The 17,064-nt window shown below is 42.6% G+C and overlaps 2 protein-coding genes and 1 long non-coding RNA gene across 3 annotated transcripts; all 3 read left to right on the plus strand.

Moving 5' to 3' along the window:
* The first annotated feature begins 778 nt into the window (after positions 1-778).
* Positions 779-2,701, plus strand: LOC130095122 (zona pellucida sperm-binding protein 3-like). Its single transcript, XM_056261776.1, has 8 exons — positions 779-1,369; positions 1,446-1,567; positions 1,654-1,757; positions 1,838-2,015; positions 2,088-2,205; positions 2,279-2,361; positions 2,433-2,521; positions 2,593-2,701. The coding sequence occupies exons 1-8, from the start codon at positions 794-796 to the stop codon at positions 2,658-2,660; spliced, it is 1,338 nt and encodes a 445-aa protein (XP_056117751.1). The 5' UTR covers positions 779-793; the 3' UTR covers positions 2,661-2,701.
* A 2,583-nt stretch (positions 2,702-5,284) lies between these two features.
* LOC130095090 (uncharacterized) lies at positions 5,285-5,739 on the plus strand. The gene is made up of 3 exons (XR_008808044.1): positions 5,285-5,370; positions 5,455-5,510; positions 5,616-5,739. It is a non-coding gene; the product is annotated as an uncharacterized LOC130095090 (long non-coding RNA).
* An 8,106-nt stretch (positions 5,740-13,845) lies between these two features.
* On the plus strand, positions 13,846-15,798 carry LOC130095088 (zona pellucida sperm-binding protein 3-like). Its single transcript, XM_056261747.1, has 8 exons — positions 13,846-14,459; positions 14,536-14,657; positions 14,744-14,847; positions 14,923-15,100; positions 15,173-15,290; positions 15,364-15,446; positions 15,518-15,606; positions 15,678-15,798. Exons 1-8 carry the CDS (start codon positions 13,884-13,886, stop codon positions 15,743-15,745), a joined length of 1,338 nt encoding a protein of 445 aa, XP_056117722.1. The 5' UTR covers positions 13,846-13,883; the 3' UTR covers positions 15,746-15,798.
* Positions 15,799-17,064: the final 1,266 nt, after the last annotated feature.

Raw genomic sequence — 17,064 nt, forward strand, 5'->3', positions numbered from 1 at the left:
CAGTTTCTACGGAGAAAGGGACCGCTATAGTGACCGAGATCACTGTGCTGCTTCACAAACTATTTGTGAACTTAACTATATTTTCTTTAACATTCTCCAGCATGTTTTAATGTGTGCTATGTCATGTTTCAAACGCCAACATTTTTTTAAGTTCTTAATGTCTAATGAGCTTAACTTTTGTATTTTAAATTAAATTGTTTTAGTAGACTGTTCAGATTATAGTCTTTCAGTGCTGAGCAGCGTATAGTATGCCACAAACACTCTGATCAACCTAAACATAACAGTTGCAATGGGGAGAAAAAATATCAGTGAATCTATAATCAAATAATGTTATGATCCTGCATTCCTTTGATTCTGAACTAAATTTCTCCATTTCAGACCCCCGTGAAGATTGCTGTTGATGTGAGGGAAGAACGTTTGTTATAATCTAAACCTGAAACATACTAAACTTTATTATTCTGGATACTCTAGTGTGCAATTCTGTCTGTGGCCATGTTTCTGAATTAATAAAAAAGGAAGAAACAAAAAGACTTTTTTGATCTAAAGACATTTTGTTATCTAAAATAAGCAATCATTTGGTTTAGCTACTAATAACATGCCCTTATATGTAAATTCATTTTATTCTGCGTAGTAAAGAATCAATGACTTTCACCTGTGACATATTGATTGAGTAAATTGGCAGGTCTAGAGAAAAATGATGCTTGTCACGAGAGAGGTGGAGCCTTTCTGATTTACATCTGCATAAATTGGGATGGTAGCACCCTAATGTGTCATTGAAACAAGCTTGGCAATAATGGGGTTTTGGCAGGTTGGATTCGGATTGGTGTTTATTCTTGCACTTGGATTGTCTGAAGCACAATGGAGGGCAAGAGCAGCACATAATCGGAGTCCAAGCGAGTTTAGGCCTAGAACATTAGCTCAAGCTTCTCAACAGGCTGATTCCAGGATGTCTTTGGTTCCCAGTAACACTGCATTTGCACCACAAAGTTTTCCCGCTCAGTTTCCTGTCCAGACACCAGTCAGGACTGACTTTGGAAAGTCTTCTCAAGATCTTATGGGTGTTCAATTAAAAGAGCTGTTGCAGGGTCCAGTGGCGACACTGACGTGGAGTTTTCCAAGTCTACCAGAGGAACCGCAGCAGCCAGACGTTCCTTTTGAGTTGCCTTATCCTGTCCCTGCCAACAGTGTAGCTGCTCAGTGTGGAGAGAATTCAGTATATGTGGAAGTGATGAAGGACTTCTTTGGGACTGGGCACCCACTGTTGTCCTCTGGTTTTACACTGGGAGGCTGTACTGCAACTGGAGAGGATTCTTCTGCTCAAGTGCTGATCTTTGAGTCTGAACTGCATGGATGTAGCGGTACATCAATGGTAAGGTTCTGTTGTGACAATCATAGGTATTCTGAATTGTCCATGTGACTGTTCTTCTATTAACCTTTCTGTTTAGGTGACTGAGGATGAGCTTGTCTATAGGTTCAACATTATGTACACCCCACAAGAGGCTTCATATGGTGTTCCTATTGTCAGGAGCAGTGGTGCGGTGGTTGGTATCGAGTGTCATTATCCAAGGTGAGGATTCAATTAATTCAGGCTCACCCAATGTTCTAATCCTGCCGTTTATGGGCAAGAGATGACCGCTTGTTTAACTCCTACAGAACACATAATGTGAGCAGCGATGCCTTAATGCCCACTTGGATCCCATATGCCTCAACTGAGGTTGCAGAGGACGTCTTTGTCTTCTCCCTCAAGCTCATGACTGGTTGGTGTAGCCCATACAGATTTGTAGAATGCTTGTGAATCATCTGTTAAGATAATTATTTTACTTTTTTTTTTTTTCAGATGACTGGAGATTTGAGAGACCTTCTAACCAGTACTTCCTGGGTGACATGATAAATCTTGAAGCGTCAGTGCGTTTGTACAGCCATGTTCCCATCCGTGTGTTTGTGGACAGCTGCGTGGCTACTGCAGTCCCTGATGTTGCTTCTGTCCCCAGATACTCCTTTATTGAGAATAATGGGTAAGAGGTGCTACCTCATGTATCCCAGCTTCCATAAGGGTTGTGTGATTTCTAACTGGGTTCTGTTCACAGGTGCCTGGTTGATGCCAAGCTCACAGGCTCCACGTCTCACTTTATGCCCCGGACTCAAGGTGATAAGCTAGGGTTTCAGCTAGAGGCGTTCAGGTTCCAGCAAGCAGACAGTGGGCTGGTATGCATGTCCTGTAGTTGTGCAACTCTTTGTATGATATGCTGCCATGGTGTACAAACCATTGTCTCTGCAGGTCTACATCACATGCATTTTGAAGGTGGCTGCAGCAACCTCTCCAAGTTCTGAGCAGAAAGCTTGTTCATTCTCTGCTAATGGGTATGTTGCCCGCTAAATAAGTGTACAGGTGAATTGGTTGCGTTAACTTATTTGAGGGTTTGTTTTGTCAGGTGGGTGTCTGCAGATGATTCTGACCAGGTGTGTGGCTGCTGTGACACAACGTGTAGCATCAGAAGTGGAAGTGATCAACTGCTTACAGGTTTGGACTAACTCTGATAAGTTGTTATTGTCATACATGGCTTTAGTTCTCACTAATCATTTGTTCCTCAGATCTACGCTGGGAAAGAGCATCTGTCGGCCCCATCAATGTTAAAGAATATGGCTATGGCCAAAAATAACTGGAAATGTCATGTGATTTTTAATAAATGTTGTTAAAATATTTGGGTTTTTTGTTGTCTTTACTTGCAGTTTACATGGTTTCTGTTCAGACATGTACCACAAAAAGCCTTATTTCTACTGGCCTAGATGGGGGACATCTTATTTCTACTGGCCTAGGGGGGGACATTTTTGCTCAAGTCATTTGTTGGGCTAGGCCTATTACAACACAAAGGCGGAAGTACCTGGATTTTGGCGTGTTCGCACCGCAGGAACTAGGAACGATTTTAGTTCTAGGAACTAATTTAGCTCCTCCTTCAGAGTAGGGTCTAAACCAGCAATATAGGAACTATCTGTGACGTAAGTGTACGCTGATTGGCCGAACGCACTATTATGCATTATTATAAAGGCTGTGTAAACACACAGATTATAGCCATTTATTTCAGAAACTCTACAAACATAGAAAACAGTGATAGATGGGCCTCTTAACCTTCACGCTGAGGGGAAAATCCAACGCAACTGAGGGGACCAAGCAAAACATGATTATGTATTTCTGCTCAGCTAGCAACACTGGACATGTGTACACTTTTTATTTATTTTTTTATTTACGTATAACAGTTCTTTCTAATAATGTATGAGACAGGGCTGTTAGACAAACCGTAAACTAATGAACATGGAGCATGCGAGCACTGTGTGCTTAGGCTCTGGCGTTGTCAAAATAAGTCACATAAGCGTGGCTTACGTCACTTCAGAGTTCCTACTGGCGGTGCAAATGCAACCAGGAAAACGTTCCTATGGGAACCATTCGTCCGTGTAGAACTACGCGGTGCGAAATCTCCCAGATTTGATGAAACTTCAGCTGTGTGTTAGCTGTAGGAAGCTGATGACATGGATGTGACTATTGTGAGTCAGTTATAGAGCCACCAAATGGCAGATGGAAGCATGTCACTTTCGTAAAGCAGACGTAAACCTGTGAAAGGATTCTTGAATACTGTTGTTATGGCAACGCATCAAACTTTTTATATTTCTTTTGGGTATTTCTGAGACTCTTAGCATGCTTCAAATTGCATGAAACTCGACACGCACACATCAGAGTTGTAAGCCAGTAGACATGGGCAAAGCCTTAAAAATGGGCGTGTAGGAGCGGCTAAGTAGCGTCACAAACTTCCCTGCCACAAAGTGGGTGGTTAGTTTTACCTACAGTCAACAAACTTGGTACATTACTGTATATTATTCTCATCGAGCCGGGCGACTTTCTAATTTACAGTCACCAACAGGAAGTTAGATATTTTTGTTTGAATGTGGATTTTTGGAATCAAGCTCTGAATTTTTAACTACTGCTCCAAGGAGCCTCATACGATTCACACCAAACTTTCTCAACATGATGCCAATATATTGAAGAGGCTACATTTCAAATGGGTCTCTTGAACGGAGTTGATGAAATAAAATAATGACAAAAAGGGAAACAGGAAGAGTCTCATATCTTCTAAATAACAAATTATACACCATTTATTTCTATATAAAATAATCCAAATAAGAAGTAAAAATCACATTTTATTATTTTTCATAAAATGCATTTGTGCTATCTGGTTGAAATAAATAAAATAAAATGTAATACATAGTATAACCACTAGTGTGCAGCATAGGCCTATATTTAAACAGGGTTGAAAAAGCCTTGTTGCTGAGAATTTTTCAGACATAATTATCAAAAATGTTGAATTTTCTGGCTCAACTAACTGGTAAACAGTCTCTAACTCTTGAGAATCTTCCCCAAAGAGATGCTGAACAGGAGTCCTCAGAGCATTTTGACTGAGCTTTATCCCTGAGACTCCAAACATTATTCTTACTTCCTTCCTTGTTCATTCACTTTGTCTTTCAATCAGCTGTGACTCTGTCTGATTTGAATCAAATCATCAAACCTTGACCTGGTGTAAATACATTTTGGTACTTATAGATTGTTACTCAGTCTCTCTGCTCAAATCTATCAAATAGATTTTACTCTATCTCTCTGCTCAAATCTAGTACACCAAGTCTACACTGATGGATTACAAAGTTGTTTTCATTGCTGTTCTTGGTATTTATTTCTTTTATTAAAGCAAACATGTTATGAATATCGTTGCTGCCCTGCAGTGTGGACGTTTTTTTTGTGAGTTGCTCAGTGTGTTAAATTGTGTATATTGTCTTTTTTTTTTTTTTTTGCCTAACCATGTAACTTGCTAAGTTGGTAAAAGGTACAGGATTGTTTTTAAACGCAATTTAGCATTAAATTCCCCCCGATTTAGCATAAACTGAGCTTTGTTCTTTCTTCTGTATGTTCCCAATCCTAAAACTTACCTACCCCGTATATCAGTAATTGTCTCTCTGCACAGTTTGTATTACATTATGACAATTAAACAAAACTATTTATAAAGGTCACATTTTGTGTAAAGTGTATGAGAATACGCAGACAATACACAGTTACACACTTTAAAATGTTTAAACAGCACAGGGAATCAGAGCCTTCATAAAACCATCATCAATTATCTTTTAACAGCCAGTTAGTTTCCCAGGTGAACAATGTTTCATCTAATTAGTTATTTGCCCTAATTGGACTGATGAAGGCCTATAAAATACACTTATCTCCAATTAGATATGTTTGCAATTGTAGTGTCTGTGTGGTGGTTTGAGAAAGTGAATGTTGGGGCATTGGAGTACTCAGGGTTTTTTGTTTGCCATGGATAAAGGGTGGACACAGTGAGTTTATTCAATCAATCTCGGTTTGTGAATGATTCAGCAAATAATTAATTTTCTTTATGTATTTTATATATTTACTTTTAGGTTACCCTTGTTTGTAATCTTCCTGCTCTTTTTGAGTAATACTCATGGATTTAAAGGTAAGATTAATGTTTTTGGTGTTTTTTTTAATATTTTCTCTTGTAAAGGATTTTAAATTGTGAGGTTTCTTTTTCTACAAGTCTTCTATTTTGTGTAATTCACAGGTGGGGCTCATTCAGATGCCCGCCACCGGTGGGGCCAAGCTTCAGACAGAACGTTCTCACCTCGTGCAGTCCAGTCTTCTGTGTCAGAGGTCCCTGTGACTGGGATTTTGCCTGAAGAAGTGGGCTCTAGTTTATTCACTAACAGACCCCTGAAAAGGTTGAACTTACTCCAATTTGTTAAAGTCCCTGTAAAGTCAAAATTAAGTATGTGTTTTGAGTTTGTCACACCACAGAAAAATGTGTTATTAGTCACCCAGTCAAATTTGAATGATAAAAAAAAGCCAGCAAGTACATAAAATAAGCTATCAAAATCTTGAAAAAATGAGCAGTAATCTCTGCTCTCAAACGCTGGGGGCGTGTCCACTGGCTGCGCTGAAACCACGCCCACTCGCGGGAAAGCTGCCGTCGTCGACTCGCCTCACTCAACTCTACAGCCGGAATGGATGCTCGCACGGTGGGCACGCACTGCCGAATGGCACCAGTTGTCGGCGCGACGGGAGGATGAAGGCTGAGGCGGGAGTCGGTTCGGCCCTATTCACCAGTAACAGCGGATTATCAGTGAATCCCAGACAGTTATCTCCGACGAAAGTTTATAAAACTATCCAGTGTAAAATGATCACTTACAGAGGCGGGTTTTGGCGGTGATCCTCAGCTCTCCATCAAGGTGGCTCTTCACAAAATTAATCCACTTCTTCTTGATGTAATCGTTTTTCGGAAATTTAAACAAGGACACCGATCTGTTTTGTACGTGATCCGGTGATCGCATCCAGGTAGTACGCATTTCCGTGACGAAGGCATAGCTAGTAGCTAGCAATCTGTAGGCTGTGTTACTAATAATAGTACTACTACTGACAGTACTATTTTTAAACTCTATGTAAATGTATTTATTTGTGAATGTGTATGACAGTGTTTTTATGTGTATGCCTGTTTTGCTTCAACCAAATTGCCTTCGGGAAATGAATAAAGATGAACTGAACTGAACTGAACTGAACTGACAGTAACTCGCGATTGAGCGGCAAACTGATGTGAATGTGCTCTATAATATTGTTAGGAGCGGCCAGCCTCAGTGGCCTCAGAGCGTCATCAAGTAGGGGCGTGTCCAGGAGCTCAAGGGCTCCAGTGCGTCATCGAGCCCTGTTTTAGCCCCGCCCAGAAAATCCGTAAAATATCAATGGTGAAAAACTGTTTAACGGTCTAACTCCACAATTCAGTACTTCACAGTTCACAGTCTTTGTAATATGTTTTAGCTATACATTTCTAACATTTATAATGTGTTTAGAATTTTTTTTTGAAATTGCCTTTACAGGGACTTTAAAGGTGGTGTTTCCAGCAGGCATGAATCAATGTCCCATGCCCAGACAGCTCCAAGCAGCTCTGTTTTAGCTTCCTTGCCTCTACCCTTAAATGAACGGCATGCAGGCCGTTTGACATCGCTCCAGGGTTCCTCTGGATCAGCCGCTACAGATACTACTAGTGTTTCTACACAAGGAGAAAGTAGCTTCCCTGCCACACTTGGCACTTCTGGCCTGTCCACCAGTGATGAAAGCTCCCCTAGTTTGTACATGTCCAGCTCCCTGGAAACCTCTGGTGCTAAATCAGCAGAAGCCACTTTGCCTGTGTTCTCTCAGGAGAGTATCTCTTACAGCAGTTCATCTGCTCCAGGTGCCACGTACACTTCTCAAGGTAGCCCAGTGCTGGCTTCAGAAGGCTCTGGTCAATCCATCTCCCCTCAGGGTGAAAGCAGTTACGGTGGCTTGCCTCAGTCTCAAGGTGCCTCGAGTCAATATAACCCAGGCTCCTATAACATGCTCAGTTCTTCATCTGTTTCTAGTCAGTCTACCAGTGACCAGAGTACCCCCGGTTTGTATAGTTCTAGCTTTCAGGGAAGTTCGGGCAGTTTGTTGGAAGCTTCTGGCTCTTCTTTTCAAGGGGAAGTGGCAGGGCTTAGCTCTCATGTTGACTTGTCTCCCCAATCACAAGACAACTCCAGTCAGCTTCTACCCTCACAAATGGAGGTCTCTAGCCAGTCTACTAATGGTCAAAGCACTCCCAGCTTGTTTATGCTTGGCTCTGAGAGCAGTTCAGATTCACAGTCAACAGGTCCTGCTTCACCTCTAGACACTCAGGGTAGTCTCTCTCAAAGCATTTCTAGCCAGTCCACAAGCGTTCAAAGTTCACCTAGTGTGTCTACAAGCACCCAGAGCAGGTCTGCCACTCAATTAACTTCCAGTAATTTTTTTCCTGTGCAGGGAGGTAGTAGTTCTACTTCTAGCTTCTATCTGAAGCCTCAGGGCACTCTGGGTCTGTATGCCCCTACGTCCCATACCAAATATGTGAGTTCCCCCATGTCATCACACCCAGCTGTTTATAGCCAGTCAAAAAGTAGCTCTGGTCCTTGGTTTGGGGGCTCTACTGGCTTTGCCTCCCAGGGAATAAGTAGCACTTACAGTGGTTCTGTCCAGCCTCAAGGTACCCCAAGTCAGTTTGCCTCTGGGTCTCCATCCTACTATCCAAGTGTATCACTATCCTCGCCACAAGGGGCCTCCAGTCAGTCTGCTACAGTCCAAAGTTCACGGAAGCAGATTGCCTCTAGCTATGGCACCCAGTCAGGGTCCTCTAAGCCATTCACTCTGCAGGGAAGCTCCACTTATGGTGGGTCACTCCAGCCTCAAGGTACCTCAAATCAGTTTGCCTCTGGGTCTCCATCCTCCTATCCAAGTGTATCACTATTCTCACCCCAAGGTGCCTCCAGTCAGTCTGCTACAGTCCAGAGTTCACGGAAGCAGATTGCCTCTAGCTATGGCACCCAGTCAGGGTCCTCTAAGCCATTCACTCTGCAGGGAAGCTCCACTTATGGTGGGTCACTCCAGCCTCAGGGTACCACAAGTCAGTTTGCCTCTGGGTCTCCATCCTACTATCCAAGTGTATCACTATTCTCACCCCAAGGTGCCTCCAGTCAGTCTGCTGCAGTCCAGAGTTCACAGAAGCAGTTTACCTCTACCTTCACAGGCAACTCTGGCACCCAGGAAGGACCCTCTGTTCCCTTCAAATGGCAGGGAAGCACCACCTATGGTGGATCACTCCAGCCTCAAGATACCACAAGTCAGTTTGCCTCTGGGTCTCCATCCTCCTATCCAAGTGTATCACTATTCTCACCCCAAGGTGCCTCAAGTCAGTCTGCTACAGTCCAGAGTTCACGGAAGCAGATTGCCTCTAGCTATGGCACCCAGTCAGGGTCCTCTAAGCCATTCACTCTGCAGGGAAGCTCCACTTATGGTGGGTCACTCCAGCCTCAGGGTACCACAAGTCAGTTTGCCTCTGGGTCTCCATCCTACTATCCAAGTGTATCACTATTCTCACCCCAAGGTGCCTCCAGTCAGTCTGCTGCAGTCCAGAGTTCACAGAAGCAGTTTACCTCTACCTTCACAGGCAACTCTGGCACCCAGGAAGGACCCTCTGTTCCCTTCAAATGGCAGGGAAGCACCACCTATGGTGGATCACTCCAGCCTCAAGATACCACAAGTCAGTTTGCCTCTGGGTCTCCATCCTCCTATCCAAGTGTATCACTATTCTCACCCCAAGGTGCCTCCAGTCAGTCTGCTACAGTCCAGAGTTCACGGAAGCAGTTCACCTCTAGCTATGGCACCCAGTCAGGGTCCTCTAAGCCATTCACCCTGCAGGGAAGCACCACCTATGGTGGATCACTCCAGCCTCAAGATACCTCAAATCAGTTTGCCTCTGGGTCTCCATCCTCCTATCCAAGTGTATCACTATTCTCACCCCAAGGTGCCTCCAGTCAGTCTGCTACAGTCCAGAGTTCACGGAAGCAGTTCACCTCTAGCTATGGCACCCAGTCAGGGTCCTCTAAGCCATTCACCCTGCAGGGAAGCACCACCTATGGTGGATCACTCCAGCCTCAAGATACCTCAAATCAGTTTGCCTCTGGGTCTCCATCCTCCTATCCAAGTGTATCACTATTCTCACCCCAAGGTGCCTCCAGTCAGTCTGCTACAGTCCAGAGTTCACGGAAGCAGTTCACCTCTAGCTATGGCACCCAGTCAGGGTCCTCTAAGCCATTCACCCTTCAGGGAAGCACCACCTATGGTGGATCACTCCAGCCTCAAGATACCACAAGTCAGTTTGCCTCTGGGTCTCCATCCTCCTATAATGGTCATTGTGTATCGTTGTCCTCGCCCCAAGGTGTTGCCGACCAGTCCAGCCAAGCATTTCAAAGCTTTTCTGGGTCCCAAAGCCAAAAGTCTCAAAGATGGCAGCCTTCACGAGGTATTCAGACCTCAGGTGCAGCTGCATCACAGGGCAGCTCTCTGTCTCAAAGCTCTCCAATGCAGAGTTTGTTTCCTTCCCTGTCATCAGCAGGAGGCTCATCTTCAGGAGATCCTGGACCGTTTGTTTCTGCACAGGGTGGTAGCAGCAGATATGGTGGCTTTTCTCTTCATTCTCAAAGCCCCTCTAGCAAGTACACCCCTGGGTCTCATGCATATGCCAAGCTTGCTTCCTCTCCCCTAGCTGTTTCTAGCCAGTCTACCAGTGATAAGCGGTCTAATGGCCTGTATAGCTCAGACTCTCTGCGAACCCTGGGTCTCATTGGTGTAGTTGAAAGACCCTCTAGACTCCCATCTCAAGCTCCTTCTGACTCTACAAGCAGTAACCAGATATCTGAGCATTTTGTGGCCATGCAACGCCCCACAGGTTCAAACCTAACTCCATCTCTAGGCTTGAGTGCCCAAGCATCATCTGTTGGCATGTTCTCTGGTATCCCACAGACTGCGCAGGCTCTACGTGAATCTGGGTCAGATGTCCAGCTATACAATCGACCATTCCTCAATCAGCTATACTCCGTAAAGGGCTAAGGGACTCTATAAAACAGCTACATTATGCAAAGTGATGTCTTCCAGAATATAAAATCTAATAAATGTTTGTAACAAAGGTTTTTTTCTTGTGCTGTTTTGTGTTTAAGCTACATTCAAAGGATAGAACCTCAAATTTGAATGTTTTTGCACTTATGCCAGATCTATTAATATTCATTGGTTTGTCCATTGATTCAAATAAAGAATTTAATACATGGTTGATCAAATTTTAAGTTTATTGGGCAAGTGAAAAACCATTGCAAAAAATGATCTACTGGCCAGAGATTCAAATCAATAACTTTACTGAACTTAACCTGAGGTTAAAAACTGAAGATAAAAATAGCTTCTAGACTAAAAGATTTGTTATAAACTGAAGTCTGTGTAGTAGTTGGTGGGGCTACAGGGTTTAAGTGGGAGAAACCAATGTGCCAAAGTTCACTTCTTAACATCCCATCTTACAGCTGAAGATTCCCAGCGAGAGGAAAATGTCAGGACAAAAACAATAAAATCCTGCCCTCTTTGTCTGGTCCATCACATGTTTGGTCCATTGTACTTAAGAAATTCAGTGTTTGATATACCATGCCGATAGAAATGGACAACATGTTCTCATGAGTATTCGTATGTATTTTGCCACACGTACATTTACTTGTGTTCCCATAGACACTGAAACCTACAATATTGACGTATTGACAGGACTATAACATCAATTATTTACGTATGAACAACTTTACAGACTTACAAATGTGTATAAAATCCTTATTTATGAACATTAAAATTGTGGCAATATCTCGATTCTATTGTATTCAATTGTCATATCAATGACATTATGTTTTCAGTCGCATTTATGAGAAACTGTTTACTCATCCACTTAATTTGGGGTCATTAACCTGCTCAAAAACACTTTGCACACGTTGAAATTGTCGGCCATCAGGGTCACTGATGACACAAGTGACCACACAAGATGACATGGTGGGGTCATGGGTTGTATTTGAGGGGCTCTGTAGCGCACCCCTTTTTACCTAAAGTAGCCAAACTTCATACACTTATTGATCTCATTGGGCCAAACAAATTTTCGATCAGATTTTCAATATCCCGAACGGTTTGGCTGTGGCAAGGCAACAAATTTATGGCAAAAAAAAGGAAACAGGAAGTGTGTTATAACTTCTGCATACATTGTGTCACCGAGGCTCACCCCAATCGACCTGATGGTGGTGCTACAATGATCAAAAGTACATAATGGGTCATAAATCCTAAACCATTTGTCACAGGCTCAAGTGTCTTATATCATTGGAATCCTTGACAGAAAGCATGTCTTGGAATGATGTCATACTGGTAAAATTCAGGGGAATGTTTTCAAGAAACCTGTATACTTTTGTGAGCTAAACCTAGGTTTTTTGCCCGATCGGAACCAAACACATGCAAAAAGATTCTCTAGAGTCTGGTTGTCCATTATCAAGCCAATTTCCATTCACATTTGCAACAGGGCGCCAGAATGTTTGACGTGGGCGTGGTTACTTCTACTAAAACGACCATCCCTCTTGTACACATGTATGGGCTCAGTCTGGGGTCGTGTGAAAAATGACGTGGTGACTAGGGGTAGGAATCACAGGATAGGCTACGAAAGTTATCTTTGTAGATATCATTCTTTGTGTGAACAGGCCTTTATTGTTTACATTAGGTAGTACACATGCACAAATCAGGATGACTGATAAAAATGAAAGATTGAGAAGGGTATATAGATATGTTCAGAATAGCATACTACCATAACATGCAAATTATCCCAGAATGCAACACACTGTACCTTCCATGAGAAATTTAATTCTCATGTTTTGATCCAACTGCAGACGTAAATACATTTTTACACAAAATTAAATAAAAAATGCAAAAACAGCTTTTTATTTCTTTGATGATTGCGGAACGTAAATTGCTGAATTAAACAAACAACGTTTATGGTTGTTCTGTTTGACAAACTATTTTAAAAAGTATGGCTCCGTCCGAAATCACATAGCTACTTTGAACTACATAGACTTTGAACTTAAACATGACTGGGGCATCTATTATTGTAGGCTACTCGCACTGATTTCCACCATCCCGATAAAAGCCTCTTTTTCTTAGGCTAGTTAACTTATGTCCACGTTTCACGTTTACATGTTGAGCGCCACCTCGAGGACCCATGAAGTAGCGACGCTGGGAGCAGGGAAATCTATTTAGAGCGCCTTATTTTATTTAAAAAAATATCGCTATTTGACGCCAGCGTATCGATTATCGTATCGCACAGAGCATCAAGGCGTTCCTCCTAAACTTACAGCTCCTCTGGGTAGACCCATGCAGGAAGTCTAAGTTATTTGCCTTCAAGAGCACCTGAGGGGCCTGACAGAGCCCACCAGTCCTACTCTCCATCGTCGTCCTCCTCAGTTTCCTCCATGCTGCCGCTCCCTGCCCTCAGCTCAGGGACCAAAATGAGCGGCTTCAGTAGCGCTCAGTTTCAGACTCTTACTCTAGCTCTTCTTCAAAAGAAGGGTCCCGTAGCAAAAGAAATGCTGATGACAGGGGTCGTCATGGAGAATTTCATTATCGTCATGGTGACAGACAAGTCGGGAGAGACCGTGATCGCTACGGAGAAAGGGACCGCTATAGTGACCGAGATCACTGTGCTGCTTCACAAACTATTTGTGAACTTAACCATATTTTCTTTAACATTCTCCAGCATGTTTTAATGTGTGTTATGTCATGTTTCAAACGCCAACATTTTTTTAAGTTCTTAATGTCTAATGAGCTTAACTTTTGTATTTTAAATTAAATTGTTTTAGTAGACTGTTCAGATTATAGTCTTTCAGTGCTGAGCAGCGTATAGTATGCCACAAACACTCTGATCAACCTAAACATAACAGTTGCAATGGGGAGAAAAAATATCAGTGAATCTATAATCAAATAATGTTATGATCCTGCATTCCTTTGATTCTGAACTAAATTTCTCCATTTCAGACCCCCGTGAAGATTGCTGTTGATGTGAGGGAAGAACGTTTGTTATAATCTAAACCTGAAACATACTAAACTTTATTATTCTGGATACTCTAGTGTGCAATTCTGTCTGTGGCCATGTTTCTGAATTAATAAAAAAGGAAGAAACAAAAAGACTTTTTTGATCTAAAGACATTTTGTTATCTAAAATAAGCAATCATTTGGTTTAGCTACTAATAACATGCCCTTATATGTAAATTCATTTTATTCTGCGTAGTAAAGAATCAATGACTTTCACCTGTGACATATTGATTGAGTAAATTGGCAGGTCTAGAGAAAAATGATGCTTGTCACGAGAGAGGTGGAGCCATTCTGATTTACATCTGCATAAATTGGGATGCTAGCACCCTAATGTGTCATTGAAACAAGCTTGGCAATAATGGGGTTTTGGCAGGTTGGATTCGGATTGGTGTTTATTCTTGCACTTGGATTTTCTGAAGCACAATGGAGGGCAAGAGCAGCACATAATCGGAGTCCAAGCGAGTTTAGGCCTAGAACATTAGCTCAAGCTTCTCAACAGGCTGATTCCAGGATGTCTTTGGTTCCCAGTAACACTGCATTTGCACCACAAAGTTTTCCCGCTCAGTTTCCTGTCCAGACACCAGTCAGGACTGACTTTGGAAAGTCTTCTCAAGATCTTATGGGTGTTCAATTAAAAGAGCTGTTGCAGGGTCCAGTGGCGACACTGACGTGGAGTTTTCCAAGTCTACCAGAGGAACCACAGCAGCCAGACGTTCCTTTTGAGTTGCCTTATCCTGTCCCTGCCAACAGTGTAGCTGCTCAGTGTGGAGAGAATTCAGTATATGTGGAAGTGATGAAGGACTTCTTTGGGACTGGGCACCCACTGTTGTCCTCTGGTTTTACACTGGGAGGCTGTACTGCAACTGGAGAGGATTCTTCTGCTCAAGTGCTGATCTTTGAGTCTGAACTGCATGGATGTAGCGGTACATCAATGGTAAGGTTCTGTTGTGACAATCATAGGTATTCTGAATTGTCCATGTGACTGTTCTTCTATTAACCTTTCTGTTTAGGTGACTGAGGATGAGCTTGTCTATAGGTTCAACATTATGTACACCCCACAAGAGGCTTCATATGGTGTTCCTATTGTCAGGAGCAGTGGTGCGGTGGTTGGTATCGAGTGTCATTATCCAAGGTGAGGATTCAATTAATTCAGGCTCACCCAATGTTCTAATCCTGCCGTTTATGGGCAAGAGATGACCGCTTGTTTAACTCCTACAGAACACATAATGTGAGCAGCGATGCCTTAATGCCCACTTGGATCCCATATGCCTCAACTGAGGTTGCAGAGGACGTCTTTGTCTTCTCCCTCAAGCTCATGACTGGTTGGTGTAGCCCATACAGATTTGTAGAATGCTTGTGAATCATCTGTTAAGATAATTATTTTACTTTTTTTTCAGATGACTGGAGATTTGAGAGACCTTCTAACCAGTACTTCCTGGGTGACATGATAAATCTTGAAGCGTCAGTGCGTTTGTACAGCCATGTTCCCATCCGTGTGTTTGTGGACAGCTGCGTGGCTACTGCAGTCCCTGATGTTGCTTCTGTCCCCAGATACTCCTTTATTGAGAATAATGGGTAAGAGGTGCTACCTCATGTATCCCAGCTTCCATAAGGGTTGTGTGATTTCTAACTGGGTTCTGTTCACAGGTGCCTGGTTGATGCCAAGCTCACAGGCTCCACGTCTCACTTTATGCCCCGGACTCAAGGTGATAAGCTAGGGTTTCAGCTAGAGGCGTTCAGGTTCCAGCAAGCAGACAGTGGGCTGGTATGCATGTCCTGTAGTTGTGCAACTCTTTGTATGATATTCTGCCATGGTGTACAAACCATTGTCTCTGCAGGTCTACATCACATGCATTTTGAAGGTGGCTGGAGCAACCTCTCCAAGTTCTGAACAGAAAGCTTGTTCATTCTCTGCTAATGGGTATGTTGCCCGCTAAATAAGTGTACAGGTGAATTGGTTGCGTTAACGTATTTGAGGGTTTGTTTTGTCAGGTGGGTGTCTGCAGATGATTCTGACCAGGTGTGTGGCTGCTGTGACACAACGTGTAGCATCAGAAGTGGAAGTGATCAACTGCTTACAGGTTTGGACTAACTCTGATAAGTTGTTATTGTCATACATGGCTTTAGTTCTCACTAATCATTTGTTCCTCAGATCTACGCTGGGAAAGAGCATCTGTCGGCCCCATCAATGTTAAAGAATATGGCTATGGCCAAAAATAACTGGAAATGTCATGTGACTTCTGGTGATTTTTAATAAATGTTAATATATTTGGGTTTTTTGTTGTCTTTACTTGCAGTTTACATGGTTTCTGTTCAGACATGTACCACAAAAAGCCTTATTTCTACTGGCCTAGATGGGGGACATCTTATTTCTACTGGCCTGGGGGGGACATTTTTGCTCAAGTCATTTGTTGGGCTAGGCCTATTACAACACAAAATAAGTAAGGACTTTGAGGGATGCTAGTAGAAACGGTTCCTCTGGTGCGAAAGCCCCAATAAACAGGGTGGGTCCCTGTTTATTGGGGCTTTTGCACCAGAGGAACCTTTTCATAGTTCCTAGATCTATTGGCGGAAGTACCTGGATTTTGGCGTGTTCGCACCGCAGGAACTAGGAACGATTTTAGTTCTAGGAACTAATTTAGCTCCTCCTTCAGAGCAGGGTCTAAACCAGCAATATAGGAACTCTGTGACGTAAGTGTACGCTGATTGGCCGAACGCACGCGAAACACCAGCACTTGCCATTATTATAAAGGCTGTGTAAACACACATAAGCCATGTTTCCATCCACTTGTCAATCGAATTATCTGAAGTTCGGTAAAAAACCTCATGCGACTAAAGCTGGTGAAAGTGTGTTTCCATCAAACGGCTTTAAAGCGGATAAAAACCTGTGCGTAATGACGTCACATGCTGTTTTGCGATCAAATTGGTATATCGAATTAATTTGAGACATGTTAAGGTGTTTCCATTCATTTTCTCATCGAATTGCACAACATTCAAGCCAACATTTGCGAACAAAGTTTTACTAGGCAAAATGGATCGCACCATAATAACGTTTCCATCCGCGTTTATCGCACAAGACGTATATCGATCAAGATCAAATTCGATGAGACCGATTGTATTTCATTTGAGTCGATATTCATGAAATTCAATCGAATTTTACTGTTTCCATAAGGCATTTTTCATTCGATATCACTTAATGCGGATAAAAACGTGTGGATGGAAACATAGCTATAGATTATAACCATTTATTTCAGAAACTCTACAAACATAGAAAACAGTGATAGATGGGCCTCTTAACCTTCACGCTGAGGGGAAAATCCAACACAACTGAGGGGACCAAGCAAAACATGATTATGTATTTCTGCTCAGCTAGCAACACTGGACATGTGTACACTTTTTATTTATTTTTTTATTTACGTATAACAGTTCTTTCTAATAATGTATGAGACAGGGCTGTTAGACAAACCGTAAACTAATGAACATGGAGCATGCGAGCACTGTGTGCTTAGGCTCTGGCGTTGTCAAAATAAGTAACATAA

This window comes from Rhinichthys klamathensis, unplaced genomic scaffold, assembly GCF_029890125.1.
Source record: "Rhinichthys klamathensis goyatoka isolate OS25496 unplaced genomic scaffold, OSU_Roscu_1.1 h1tg000185l_1, whole genome shotgun sequence".
In the NCBI taxonomy this organism is placed as follows: domain Eukaryota; kingdom Metazoa; phylum Chordata; class Actinopteri; order Cypriniformes; family Leuciscidae; genus Rhinichthys; species Rhinichthys klamathensis.